This window comes from Oncorhynchus nerka, linkage group LG7 (genome assembly GCF_034236695.1).
Source record: "Oncorhynchus nerka isolate Pitt River linkage group LG7, Oner_Uvic_2.0, whole genome shotgun sequence".
Classification (NCBI taxonomy): Eukaryota; Metazoa; Chordata; class Actinopteri; order Salmoniformes; family Salmonidae; genus Oncorhynchus; species Oncorhynchus nerka.
In genome coordinates, this window is record NC_088402.1 from 7,162,338 (window position 1) to 7,178,236 (window position 15,899).

At 51.0% G+C, this 15,899-nt stretch overlaps 1 protein-coding gene across 1 annotated transcript in view; it reads right to left on the bottom strand.

Annotated features, from left to right (window-relative positions):
* Positions 1-15,899, bottom strand: part of rims3 (regulating synaptic membrane exocytosis 3) — a 207,612-nt gene that overhangs the window by 79,376 nt on the left and 112,337 nt on the right. Inside the window, exon 2 of the mRNA XM_065020030.1 lies at positions 3,489-3,630. Within this exon, the coding sequence (XP_064876102.1) occupies positions 3,489-3,630 (142 nt within the window). The remainder of the gene's footprint in view (positions 1-3,488; positions 3,631-15,899) is intronic.

Sequence of the window (15,899 nt, forward strand, 5' to 3'; positions counted from 1 at the left end):
GGATGGTAATATAATGACAGATGGATGGTAATATAATGATAGATGGATGGATGGTAATATAATGACAGATGGATGGTAATATAATGATAGATGGATGGTAATATAATGATAGATGGATGGATGGTAATATAATGATAGATGGATGGTAATATAATGATAGATGGATGGATGGTAATATACTGATAGATGGATGGTAATATAATGATAGATGGATGGATGGTAATATAATGATAGATGGATGGTAATATAATGATGGATGGATGGTAATATAATGATAGATGGATGGATGGTAATATAATGACAGATTGATGGTAATATAATGATGGATGGATGGATGGTAATATAATGATAGATGGATGGTAATATAATGATGGATGGATGGTAATATAATGATAGATGGATGGTAATATAATGATAGATGGATGGATGGTAATATAATGATAGATGGATGGTAATATAATGACAGATGGATGGTAATATAATGATAGATGGATGGTAATATAATGATAGATGGATGGTAATATAATGATAGATGGATGGTAATATAATGATAGATGGATGGTAATATAATGATAGATGGATGGTAATATAATGATGGATGGATGGTAATATAATAGATGGATGGATGGTAATATAATGATAGATGGATGGTAATATAATGATAGATGGATGGTAATATAATATAATGATGGTAATATAATGATAGATGGATGGTAATATAATGATAGATGGATGGTAATATAATGATGGATGGATGGTAATATAATGACAGATGGATGGATGGTAATATAATGACAGATGGATGGTAATATAATGATAGATGGATGGATGGTAATATAATGATAGATGGATGGTAATATAATGATAGATGGATGGTAATATAATGATAGATGGATGGTAAATAATAATGATGGATGGATGGTAATATAAATGGATGGATGATAGATGGATGGTAATATAATGATAGATGGATGGATATAATATAAGATAGATGGATGGATAATATAATGACAGATGGATGGATGGTAATATAATGACAGATGGATGGTAATATAATGATAGATGGATGGTAATATAATGATAGATGGATGGTAATATAATGATAGATGGATGGTAATATAATGACAGATGGATGGTAATATAATGACAGATGGATGGATGGTAATATAATGATAGATGGATGGTAATATAATGATAGATGGATGGATGGTAATATAATGATAGATGGATGGTAATATAATGATAGATGGATGGTAATATAATGATAGATGGATGGTAATATAATGATGGATGGATATATAATGACAGATGGATGGTAATATAATGATAGATGGATGGATGGTAATATAATGATAGATGGATGGTAATATAATGATGGATGGATGGTAATATAATGATAGATGGATGGTAATATAATGATAGATGGATGGTAATATAATGATAGATGGATGGATGGTAATATAATGATAGATGGATGGTAATATAATGATAGATGGATGGTAATATAATGACAGATGGATGGTAATATAATGATAGAGATGGATGGTAATATAATGATGATGGATGGATGGTAATATAATTATAGATGGATGGATGGTAATATAATGATAGATGGATGTTAATATAATGATAGATGGATGGTAATATAATGATGGATGGATGGTAATATAATGATAGATGGATGGTAATATAATGATATGGATGGATGGTAATATAATGATAGATGGATGGATGGTAATATAATGATAGATGGATGGTAATATAATGATGGATGGATGGTAATATAATGATAGATGGATGGATGGTAATATAATGATAGATGGATGGTAATATAATGATAGATGGATGGATGGTAATATAATGATAGAGATGGATGGTAATATATATGATGGATGGATGGTAATATAATGATAGATGGATGGATGGTAATATAATGACAGATGGATGGTAATATAATGATAGATGGATGGTAATATAATGATAGATGGATGGATGGTAATATAATGACAGATGGATGGTAATATAATGATAGATGGATGGATGGTAATATAATGATAGATGGATGGTAATATAATGATGGATGGATGGTAATATAATGATAGATGGATGGATGGTAATATAATGATAGATGGATGGTAATATAATGATGGATGGATGGTAATATAATGATAGATGGATGGTAATAATATGGATGGTAATATAATGATGGATGGATGGTAATATAATGATGGATGGATGGTAATATAATGATAGATGGATGGTAATATAATGACAGATGGATGGTAATATAATGATAGATGGATGGATGGTAATATAATGACAGATGGATGGTAATATAATGATAGATGGATGGTAATATAATGATAGATGGATGGTAATATAATGATAGATGGATGGTAATATAATGATAGATGGATGGTAATATAATGATAGATGGATGGTAATATAATGATAGATGGATGGATGGTAATATAATGATAGATGGATGGTAATATAATGATGGAGATGGATGGATGGTAATATAATGATGGATGGATGGATGGTAATATAATGATAGATGGATGGATGGTAATATAGATGGATGGTAATATAATGATGGATGGATGGTAATATAATGATAGATGGATGGATGGTAATATAATTATAGATGGATGGATGGTAATATAATTATAGATGGATGGATGGTAATATAATGATGGATGGATGGTAATATAATTATAGATGGATGGATGGTGATATAATGACAGATGGATGGATGGTAATATAATGATAGATGGATGGTAATATAATTATAATGGATGGATGGTAATATAATGATAGATGGATGGATGGTAATATAATGATGGATGGATGGTAATATAATTATAGATGGATGGATGGTGATATAATGACAGATGGATGGATGGTAATATAATGATAGATGGATGGTAATATAATGATGGATGGTAATATAATGACAGATGGATGGTAATATAATGATAGATGGATGGTAATATAATGACAGATGGATGGATGGTAATATAATGATAGATGGATGGTAATATAATGATAGATGGATGGTAATATAATGATAGATGGATGGTAATATAATGATAGATGGATGGTAATATAATGATAGATGGATGGTAATATAATGATAGATGGATGGTAATATAATGATAGATGGATGGTAATATAATGATAGATGGATGGTAATATAATGATAGATGGATGGTAATATAATGATAGATGGATGGTAATATAATGATAGATGGATGGTAATATAATGATAGATGGATGGTAATATAATGATGGATGGATGGTAATATAATGATAGATGGATGGTAATATAATGATAGATGGATGGTAATATAATGATAGATGGATGGTAATATAATGATAGATGGATGGATGGTAATATAATGATAGATGGATGGTAATATAATGACAGATGGATGGTAATATAATGACAGATGGATGGTAATATAATTACAGTATTAGTAACGTACGTTCCGTCTGAGCTGTTGGAGTTGGTGCTGCCGTCGGTGGACTCCTTGCTACCCTGTCGCGTGACTCGATTTCTCATCTCCACAGCGATGCCCGTCTCCGTGCTCCGTCTGATCGTACTGCGTAACTTCTTCGCTCGTTCTTCTGGAGATAAGATGTCAGAGGTCAGGGGTTAGAGGTTAAAGTTTAGGTGTTTAAAGGACCACTCAAGACCGTTCAGAAGACTTCTTTTATCTAGTATCGAAGTAGTGTATCTGACAACAATGAGTCAAGATTTCAAGGTGCCCTATGCAGAAATCGCTCCGCCATTTCATGTTTTCTAAAATACGAATAGTTAACATCATATTTCTGTTTATGTGACAAAACAAAGCATAGAGAACGCTGTGAAATATATTTTCAATTACCAAAAATATTGTATTTTTAGCTGTTTGAGGGTGGTGTACAAAACTTAAAGTAAAAAATGCTAAATCTAAAATTAAGAACAGGAACCATAGAAATATCGCACATATAACAGGCCTGTCCTCTACACTAAAACATTCACACTAGTTTCCTATCAGTTCCACCTGAGGCCTGTCCTCTAATCTCAAGCATTCACACTAGTTTCTCACACTCTCTAATTCTCTTTCTCACCAAATCTCTCTGTCTTTACTCTCTATCTCCATCTCTCTCTCTTTACTCTCTATCTCCATCTCTCTCTCTTTATCTCTCTCTCCCTCTATCTCACACCATAGTAAATCAGCAATGGAAAGGATGGATGAATGAAGAAGGGAACATCTCCCCGGCTAGCTCTCTGCTGCATCTCCCCGGCTAGCTCTCTGCTGCATCTCCCCGGCTACCTCTCTGCTGCATCTCCCCAGCTAGCTCTCTGCTGCATCTCCCCGGCTAGCTCTCTGCTGCATCTCCCCGGCTAGCTTCTCTACTGCATCTCCCGGGCTAGCTCTCTGCTGCATCTCCCCGGCTAGCTCTCTACTGCATCTCCCGGGCTAGCTCTCTGCTGCATCTCCCCGGCTAGCTCTCTGCTGCATCTCCCCGGCTAGCTCTCTGCTGCATCTCCCCGGCTAGCTCTCTGCTGCATCTCCCCAGCTAGCTCTCTGCTGCATCTAACCGGCTAGCTCTCTGCTGCATCTCCCCAGCTAGCTCTCTGCTGCATCTAACCGGCTAGCTCTCTGCTGCATCTCCCCAGCTAGCTCTCTGCTGCATCTCCCGGGCTAGCTCTCTGCTGCATCTCCCCGTCTAGCTCTCTGCTGCATCTCCCCAGCTAGCTCTCTGCTGCATCTCCCCGGCTAGCTCTCTGCTGCATCTCCCCGGCTAGCTCTCTGCTGCATCTCCCCGGCTAGCTCTCTGCTGCATCTCCCCAGCTAGCTCTCTGCTGAAAAGAATACACTAATCTCCTCACATGCACACAAACACACACGCAGACAAACACAGCGATCGATGTGGGGATAGTTATCATGGAGTTAGTATGTGGGAGGTCTAGGGAGGAAACAGTGGACCCTGGTGATTTAGAGTATGGGGAGCTAGGGGGGAGACAGTGGACCCTGTGAGATTCAGAGTATGGAGAGCTAGGGGGGGAGACTGTTGACCCTGGTGATTTAGAGTATGGGGAGCTAGGGGGGAGACAGTGGACCCTGGTGATTTAGAGTATGGGGAGCTAGGGGGGAGACAGTGGACCCTGGTGATTTAGAGTATGGGGAGCTAGAGGGGAGACAGTGGACCCTGGTGATTTAGAGTATGGGGAGCTAGGGGGAGACAGTGGACCCTGGTGATTTAGAGTATGGGGAGCTAGGGGGGAGACTGTTGACCCTGGTGATTTAGAGTATGGGGAGCTAGGGGGAGACAGTGGACCCTGGTGATTTAGAGTATGGGGAGCTAGAGGGGAGACTGTTGACCCTGGTGATTTAGAGTATGGGGAGCTAGAGGGGAGACTGTTGACCCTGGTGATTTAGAGTATGGGGAGCTAGAGGGGAGACTGTTGACCCTGGTGATTTAGAGTATGGGGAGCTAGGGGGAGACAGTGGACCCTGGTGATTTAGAGTATGGGGAGCTAGAGGGGAGACAGTGGACCCTGGTGATTTAGAGTATGGGGAGCTAGGGGGAGACAGTGGACCCTGGTGATTTAGAGTATGGGGAGCTAGGGGGGAGACTGTTGACCCTGGTGATTTAGAGTATGGGGAGCTAGGGGGAGACAGTGGACCCTGGTGATTTAGAGTATGGGGAGCTAGAGGGGAGACAGTGGACCCTGGTGATTTAGAGTATGGGGAGCTAGGGGGAGACAGTGGACCCTGGTGATTTAGAGTATGGGGAGCTAGAGGGGAGACAGTGGACCCTGGTGATTTAGAGTATGGGGAGCTAGGGGGAGACAGTGGACCCTGGTGATTTAGAGTATGGGGAGCTAGGGGGGAGACTGTTGACCCTGGTGATTTAGAGTATGGGGAGCTAGGGGGAGACAGTGGACCCTGGTGATTTAGAGTATGGGGAGCTAGGGGGAGACTGTTGACCCTGGTGATTTAGAGTATGGGGAGCTAGAGGGGAGACTGTTGACCCTGGTGATTTAGAGTATGGGGAGCTAGAGGGGAGACTGTTGACCCTGGTGATTTAGAGTATGGGGAGCTAGGGGGAGACTGTTGACCCTGGTGATTTAGAGTATGGGGAGCTAGGGGGAGACAGTGGACCCTGGTGATTTAGAGTATGGGGAGCTAGGGGGGAGACTGTTGACCCTGGTGATTTAGAGTATGGGGAGCTAGGGGGAGACAGTGGACCCTGGTGATTTAGAGTATGGGGAGCTAGAGGGGAGACAGTGGACCCTGGTGATTTAGAGTATGGGGAGCTAGGGGGGAGACTGTTGACCCTGGTGATTTAGAGTATGGGGAGCTAAATATATATATATATTTTTTTAAATATATTTTTCTTTATTATATTTCCCTAACCCTACCACCCCTCCCCTAATTGCAGTAAACTAATGGACAACAACACTTAGGCTTCTACTTCCAGTTTATACATACTATATACATGTTACGGACACAGTATATTTTACATTAGTTATCTATTGTTTGTTTTTAGTCCCACCCTTCAGCTCCCCTCAACCCCTCCCATCTATCTCTGAACATCATCCAGTCCCACCCTTCAGTCCCCCTCAACCCCTCCCGTCTGTCTCTGAACACCATCCAGTCCCACCCTTCAGCTCCACTCAACCCCTCCCATCTATCTCTGACCACCATCCAGTCCCACCCTTCAGCTCCACTCAACCCCTCCCATCTATCTCTGAACACCATCCAGTCTGATCCTTCAGCTCCCCTCAACCCCTCCCGTCTGTCTCTGAACACCATCCAGTCCCACCCTTCAGCTCCCCTCAACCCCTCCCATCTATCTCTGAACACCATCCAGTCCCATCCTTTAGCTCCCCTCAACCCCTCCCATCTATCTCTGAACACCATCCAGTCTGATCCTTCAGCTCCCTCAACCCCTCCCATCTATCTCTGAACACCATCCAGTCCCACCCTTCAGCTCCACTCAACCCCTCCCATCTATCTCTGAACACCATCCAGTCCCACCCTTCAGCTCCATTCAACCCCTCCCATCTATCTCTTAACACCATCCAGTCCCACCCATCAGCTCCACTCAACCCCTCCCATCTATCTCTGAACACCATCATGTCCCACCCTTCAGCTCCACTCAACCCCTCCCATCTATCTCTGAACACCATCCAGTCCCACCCTTCAGCTCCACTCAACCCCTCCCATCTATCTCTGAACACCATCCAGTCCCTTCAGCTCCATTCAACCCCTCCCATCTATCTCTTAACACCATCCAGTCCCACCCTTCAGCTCCTCTCAACCCCTCCCATCTATCTCTGAACACCATCCAGTTTCTATTTGCCATATATTTTTCAACATTGCTGTTTCACTAAAGTTCCGAACCTTTTTATTCTCATAGAATTAAAGATAAACCGTTTTGAGTCCAGCGTTGTTTTGCGTGTCAATTCATAAACCATGTGCCATGGAATCAGTACATCGAAAATCTCTTCCCAACTATTTTGCAATCTATATGGCACAGCTGTCAATTTGTTGGTCCTGAAATGAAACTGGTATACTTTTTTATTTATCACAATTTTCTTTAGCCAATGATGGTCTCTAATGCAGACAAGTTCCTTATGTTCTTCCACCTCCACTACCACCTCCACATCCCCTTCCACTACCACTTCCCCTTCCCCTTCCAATACCACCTCCCATTCCCCTTCCACTACCACCTCCCCTTCCCCTTCCACTACCACATCCCCTTCCCCTACCACCTCCACTTCCCCTTCCCCTTCCACTACCACTTCCCCTTCCCCTTCCACTACCACCTCCACATCCCCTTCCACTACCACCTCCCTTCCCCTTCCACTACCACCTCCACTTCCCCTTCCCCTTCCACTACCACCTCCCCTTCCCCTACCACCTCCCCTTCCCCTTCCACTACCACCTCCCCTTCCCCTTCCACTACCACCTCCCCTTCTCCTTCCACTACCATCTCCACTTCCCCTTCCACTACCACCTCCCCTTCCCCTTCCACTACCACCTCCCCTTCCCCTTCCACTACCACCTCCCCTTCCACTACCACCCACTTCCCCTTCCACTACCACCTCCCCTTCCACTACCACCTCCCTTCCTTTCCACTACCACCTCCCCTTCCACTACCACCTCCCCTTCCCCTTCCACTACCACCTCCCCTTCCCCTTCCACTACCACCTCCACTTCCCCTTCCACTACCACCTCCCCTTCCCCTTCCACTACCACCTCCCCTTCCCCTTCCACTACCACCTCCCCTTCCCCTTCCACTACCACCTCCCCTTCCACTACCACCTCCCCTTCCCCTTCCACTACCACTTCCCCTTCCCCTTCCACTACCACCTCCCTTCCCCTTCCACTACCACCTCCCATTCCCCTTCCACTACCACCTCCCCTTCCCCTTCCCCTTCCACTACGACCTCCACATCCCCTTCCACTACCACCTCCACATCCCCTTCCCCTTCCACTACCACCTCCCCTTCCCCTTCCACTACCACCTCCACCTCCCCTTCCACTACCACCTCCCATCCCCTTCCACCGCCCCTTCCCCATCCCCTTCCACTACCACCTCCACATCCCCATCCCCTTCACTACCATCTCCACTTCCCCTTCCACCTCCACTTCCTCTTCCACCTCCACCTCCCCTTCCACGTCCCGTTCCCCTTCCCCTTCCACCTCCACTTCCACTACCACCTCCCATTCCCCTTCCACTACCACCTCCCCTTCCCCTTCCACTACCACCTCCCCTTCCCCTTCCACTACCACCTCCTTCCCCTTCCACTACCACCTCCCCCTTCCACTACCACCTCCACTTCCCCTTCCACTACCACCTCCCATTCCCCTTCCCCTTCCACTTCCCCTTCCCCTACCACCTCCCATTCCCCTTCCACTACCACCTCCCCTTCCCCTTCCACTACGACCTCCACATCCCCATCCCCTTCCACTACCATCTCCACTTCCCCTTCCACCTCCACTTCCTCTTCCACTACCACCTCCACCTCCCCTTCCACGTCCCCTTCCCCTTCCACCTCCACTACCACCTCCCATTCCCCTTCCACTACCACCTCCCCTTCCACCTCCCCTTCCCCTTCCCCTTCCACCTCCCCTTCCCCTTCCACCTCCCTTCCACTACCACCTCCCTTCCCCTTCCATCTCCACTTCCCCTTCCACTACCACCTCCCCTTCCACTACCACCTCCCCTTCCCCTTCCCTACCACCACCCCTTCCCCTTCCCCTTCCACTACCACCTCCACTTCCCCTTCCACTACCACCTCCCCTTCCCTTCCCTTCCACTACCACCTCCACTTCCCCTTCCACTACCACCTCCCATTCCCCTTCCCCTTCCACTACCACCTCCCATTCCCCTTCCACTACCACCTCCCCTTCCCCTTCCACCTCCACCTCCCCTTCCCCTTCCACTACCACCTCCACATCCCCTTCCACTACCACCTCCCTTCCTTCCACTACCACCTCCCACTACCACCTCCCCTTCCCCTTCCCCTTCCACTAACTCCTCCACATCCCCTTCCACTACCACCTCCACATCCCCTTCCCCTTCCACTACCACCTCCCCTTCCCCTTCCCCTTCCACCTCCCCTTCCCCTTCCCCTTCCACTACCACCTCCACTTCCCCTTCCACTACCACCTCCACATCCCCTTCCACTACCACCTCCCCTTCCCTTCCACTACCACCTCCCCATCCCCTTCCACTACCATCTCCACTTCCCCTTCCACCTCCACTTCCCCTTCCACTACCACCTCCACCTCCACTTCCCCTTCCACCCCCTTCCCCTTCCACCTCCCCTTCCACCTCCCTTCCCCTTCCACTACCACCTCCCGTTCCCCTTCCACTACCACCTCCACTTCCCCTTCCACCTCCTTCCCCTTCCACCTCCCCTCCCCTTCCCCTTCCACCTCCCCTTCCCCTTCCACCTCCACTTCCCCTTCCACTACCACCTCCCTTCCCCTTCCACCTCCACTTCCCCTTCCACTACCACCTCCCATTCCCCTTCCACTACCACCTCCCCTTCCCCTTCCACTACCACCTCCCTCCCCTTCCACTTCTCCTTCCCCTTCCACCTCCACTTCTACTTCCCCTTCCACTACCACCTCCACTTCCCCTTCCACTACTCTCTCCCCTTCCCCTTCCACTTCTCCTTCTCCTTCCCCTTCCACCTCCACTTCTCCTTCCCCTTCCCTACCACCTCACTTCCCCTTCCACCTCCCCTTCTACTTCCACCTCCACTTCTCCTTCCCCTTCCACTACCACCTTCCCTTCCCCTTCCACTTCCACTTCCCTACCACCTCCACTTCCCCTTCCACTACCACTTCCCCTTCCACTACCACCTCCCTTCCCCTTCCACTACCACCTCCCCTTCCCTACCACCTCCCATTCCCCTTCCACTACCACCTCACTACCACCTCCACTTCCCCTCCACTTCCCCTTCCACTACCACCTCCCATTCCCCTTCCACTACCACCTCACCTTTCCCTTCCACTACCACCTCCCCTTCCCCTTCCACTACCACCTCCCCTTCCCTACCACCTCCCTTCCCCTTCCACTACCACATCCCATTCCCCTTCCACTACCACCTCCCCTCCCCTTCCACTACCACCTCCCCTTCCCCTTCACTACCACCTCCCATTCCCCTTCCACTACCACCTCCCCTTCCCCTTCCACTACCACCTCCTTCCCACTACCACCTCCCCTTCCACTACCACCTCCACTTCCCCTTCCACTACCACCTCCACTTCCACTACCACTTCCCCTTCCACTACCACCTCCCATTCCCCTTCCACTACCCCCTCCCCTTCCCCATCCACTTCCCCTTCCACTACCACCTCCCCTTCCCCTTCCCCTTCCACTACCACCTCCCCTTCCCCATCCAATTCCCCTACCACTACCACCTCCCCTTCCCCTACCACCTCCCTTCCCCTTCCACCTCCACCTCCCCTTCCCCCTTCCCCTTCCACTACCACCTCCACATCCCCTTCCACTACCACCTCCCCATCCCCTTCCCCTTCCACTACCACCTCCCCTTCCCCTTCCACTACCACCTCCCTTCCCCTTCACTACCACCTCCACATCCCCTTCCACTACCACCTCCCCTTCCCCTTCCACTACCACCTCCACATCCCCTTCCACTACCATCTCCACTTCCCCTTCCCCTTCCACTACCACTTCCCCTTCCCACTACCACCTCCACTTCCCTTCCACCTCCCCTTCCCCTTCCACCTCCCCTTCCCCTTCCACTACCACTTCCCCTTCCCCATCCACTTCCCCTTCCACTACCACCTCCCCTTCCCCTACCACCTCCCCTTTCCCTTCCACCTCCACCTCCCCTTCCCCTTCCCCTTCCACTACCACCTCCACATCCCCTTCCACTACCACCTCCACATCCCCTTCCACTACCACCTCCCCTTCCCCTTCCACTACCACCTCCACCTCTCCTTCCCCTTCCACTACCACCTCCACATCCCCTTCCACTACCACCTCCCCTTCCCCGTCCACTACCACCTCCCATCCCCTTCCCCATCCCCTTCCACTACCATCTCCACTTCCCCTTCCCCTTCCACCTCCACTTCCCCTTCCACTACCACCTCCACTTCCCCTTCCACCTCCCCTTCCCCCTCCCTTCCCCTTCCACCTCCACTTCCCCTTCCACTACCACCTCCCATTCCCCCTTCCACTACCACCTCCACTTCCCCTTCCACCTCCCCTTCCCCCTCCCCTTCCCCTTCCACCTCCACTTCCCCTTCCACTACCACCTCCCCTTCCCCTTCCACCTCCACTTCCCCTTCCACTACCACCTCCCCTTCCCCTTCCACCTCCACTTCCCCTTCCACTACCACCTCCCATTCCCCTTCCACTACCACCTCCCCTTCCACTACCACCTCCCCTTCCCCTTCCACTACCACCTCCCCTCCCCTTCCACTTCTCCTTCCCCTTCCACCTCCACTTCTACTTCCCCTTCCACTACCACCTCCACTTCCCCTTCCACTACTCTCTCCCCTTCCCCTTCCACTTCTCCTTCTCCTTCCCCTTCCACCTCCCTTCTCCTTCCCCTTCCACTACCACCACTTCCCCTTCCACCTCCCCTTCTACTTCCACCTCCACTTCTCCTTCCCCTTCCACTACCACCTTCCCTTCCCCTTCCACTTCCACTTCCACTACCACCTCCACTTCCCCTTCCACTACCACTTCCCCTTCCACTACCACCTCCCCTTCCCCTTCCACTACCACCTCCCCTTCACTACCACCTCCCATTCCCCTTCCACTACCACCTCCACTACCACCTCCACTTCCCCTTCCACTTCCCCTTCCACTACCACCTCCCATTCCCCTTCCACTACCACCTCACCTTTCCCTTCCACTACCACCTCCCCTTCCCCTTCCACTACCACCTCCCCTTCCCTTCCACTACCACCTCCACTTCCCCTTCACTACCACCTCCCCTCCCCTTCCACTACCACCTCCCCTTCCCCTTCCACTACCACCTCCCATTCCCCTTCCACTACCACCTCCCCTTCCCCTTCCACTACCACCTCCCCTTCCACTACCACCTCCTTCCACTACCACCTCCACTTCCCCTTCCACTACCACCTCCACTTCCACTACCACTTCCCCTTCCACTACCACCTCCATTCCCCTTCCACTACCCCTCCCCTTCCCCATCCACTTCCCCTTCCACTACCACCTCCCCTTCCCCTTCCCCTTCCACTACCACCTCCCTTCCCCATCCAATTCCCCTTCCACTACCACCTCCCCTTCCCCCTACCACCTCCTTCCCCTTCCACCTCCACCTCCCCTTCCCCTTCCCCTTCCACTACCACCTCCACATCCCCTTCCACTACCACCTCCACATCCCCTTCCCCTTCCACTACCACCTCCCTTCCCCTTCCACTACCACCTCCCCTTCCCCTTCCACTACCACCTCCACATCCCCTTCCACTACCACCTCCCCTTCCCCTTCCACTACCACCTCCACATCCCCTTCCACTACCATCTCCACTTCCCCTTCCTTCACTACCACTTCCCCTTCCTACCACCTCCACTTCCCCTTCCACCTCCCCTTCCCCTTCCACCTCCCCTTCCCCTTCCACTACCACTTCCCCTTCCCCATCCACTTCCCCTTCCACTACCACCTCCCCTTCCCCTTCCACCTCCCCTTCCCCTTCCACTACCACTTCCCCTTCCCCATCCACTTCCCCTTCCACTACCACCTCCCCTTCCCCTACCACCTCCCTTTCCCTTCCACCTCCACCTCCCCTTCCCCTTCCCCTTCCTACCACCTCCATCCCCTTCACTACCACCTCCACATCCCCTTCCACTACCACCTCCCTTCCCCTTCCACTACCACCTCCACCTCTCCTTCCCCTTCCACTACCACCTCCACATCCCCTTCCACTACCACCTCCCTTCCCCGTCCACTACCACCTCCACATCCCCTTCCCCATCCCCTTCCACTACCATCTCCACTTCCCCTTCCCCTTCCACCTCCACTTCCCCTTCCACTACCACCTCCACTTCCCCTTCCACCTCCCCTTCCCCCTCCCCTTCCCCTTCCACCTCCACTTCCCCTTCCACTACCACCTCCCATTCCCCTTCCACTACCACCTCCACTTCCCCTTCCACCTCCCCTTCCCCTTCCACCTCCCTTCCCCTTCCACCTCCACTTCCCCTTCCACTACCACCTCCCCTTCCCCTTCCACCTCCACTTCCCCTTCCACTACCACCTCCCATTCCCCTTCCACTACCACCTCACCTTCCCCTTCCACTACCACCTCCCTTCCCCTTCCACTACCACCTCCCCTCCCCTTCCACTACCACCTCCCCTTCCCCTTCCACTACCACCTCCCATTCCCCTTCCACTAACACCTCCCCTTCCCCTTCCACTACCACCTCCCCTTCCACTACCACCTCCCCTTCCACTACCACCTCCACTTCCCCTTCCACTACCACCTCCACTTCCACTACCACTTCCCCTTCCACTACCACCTCCCATTCCCCTTCCACTACCCCCCCCTTCCCCATCCACTTCCCCTTCCACTACCACCTCCCCTTCCCCTTCCCCTTCCACTACCACCTCCCTTCCCCATCCAATTCCCCTTCCACTACCACCTCCCCTTCCCCTACCACCTCCCCTTCCCCTTCCACCTCCACCTCCTTCCCCTTCCCCTTCCACTACCACCTCCACATCCCTTCACTACCACCTCCCCTTCCCCTTCCCCTTCCACTACCACCTCCCTTCCCCTTCCACTACCACCTCCCCTTCCCCTTCCACTACCACCTCCACATCCCCTTCCACTACCACCTCCTTCCCCTTCCACTACCACCTCCCATCCCCTTCCCCATCCCCTTCCACTACCATCTCCACTTCCCCTTCCCCTTCCACCTCCACTTCCCCTTCCTACCACCTCCACTTCCCCTTCCACCTCCCTTCCCCTTCCACCCCCTTCCCCTTCCACTACCACCTCCCCTTCCCCATCCACTTCCCCTTCCACTACCACCTCCCCTTCCCCCTACCACCTCCCCTTTCCCTTCCACCTCCACCTCCCTTCCCCTTCCCCTTCCACTACCACCTCCACATCCCCTTCCACTACCACCTCCACATCCCCTTCCACTACCACCTCCCTTCCCCTTCCACTACCACCTCCACCTCTCCTTCCCTTCACTACCACCTCCACATCCCCTTCCACTACCACCTCCCCTTCCCCGTCCACTACCACCTCCCTTCCCCATCCCCTTCACTACCATCTCCACTTCCCCTTCCCCTTCCACCTCCACTTCCCCTTCCACTACCACCTCCACTTCCCCTTCCACCTCCCCTTCCCCCTCCCTTCCCCTTCCACCTCCACTTCCCCTTCCACTACCACCTCCCATTCCCCTTCCACTACCACCTCCACTTCCCCTTCCACCTCCCCTTCCCCTTCCACCTCCCCTTCCCCTTCCCCATCCACTTCCCCTTCCACTACCACCTCCCCTTCCCCTACCACCTCCCCTTTCCCTTCCACCTCCACCTCCCCTTCCCCTTCCCCTTCCACTACCACCTCCACATCCCCTTCCACTACCACCTCCACATCCCCTTCCACTACCACCTCCCCTTCCCCTTCCACTACCACCTCCACCTCTCCTTCCCCTTCCACTACCACCTCCACATCCCCTTCCACTACCACCTCCCCTTCCCCGTCCACTACCACCTCCACATCCCCTTCCCCATCCCTTCCACTACCATCTCCACTTCCCTTCCCCTTCCACCTCCACTTCCCCTTCCACCACCTCCACTTCCCCTTCCACCTCCCCTTCCCCCTCCCCTTCCCCTTCCACCTCCACTTCCCCTTCCACTACCACCTCCCATTCCCCTTCCACTACCACCTCCACTTCCCCTTCCACCTCCTTCCCCTTCCACCTCCTTCCCCTTCCACCTCCACTTCCCCTTCCACTACCACCTCCTTCCCCTTCCCTCCACTTCCCCTTCCACTACCACCTCCCATTCCCCTTCCACTACCACCTCACCTTCCCCTTCCACTACCACCTCCCCTTCCCCTTCCACTACCACCTCCCTCCCCTTCCACTACCACCTCCCCTTCCCCTTCCACTACCACCTCCCATTCCCCTTCCACTAACACCTCCCCTTCCCCTTCCCTACCACCTCCCCTTCCACTACCACCTCCCTTCCACTACCACCTCCACTTCCCCTTCCTACACCTCCACTTCCACTACCACTTCCCTTCCACTACCACCTCCCATTCCCCTTCCACTACCCCCCCCTTCCCCATCCACTTCCCCTTCCACTACCACCTCCCCCCTTCCCCCTTCCACTACCACCTCCCCTTCCCCATCCAATTCCCCTTCCACTACCACCT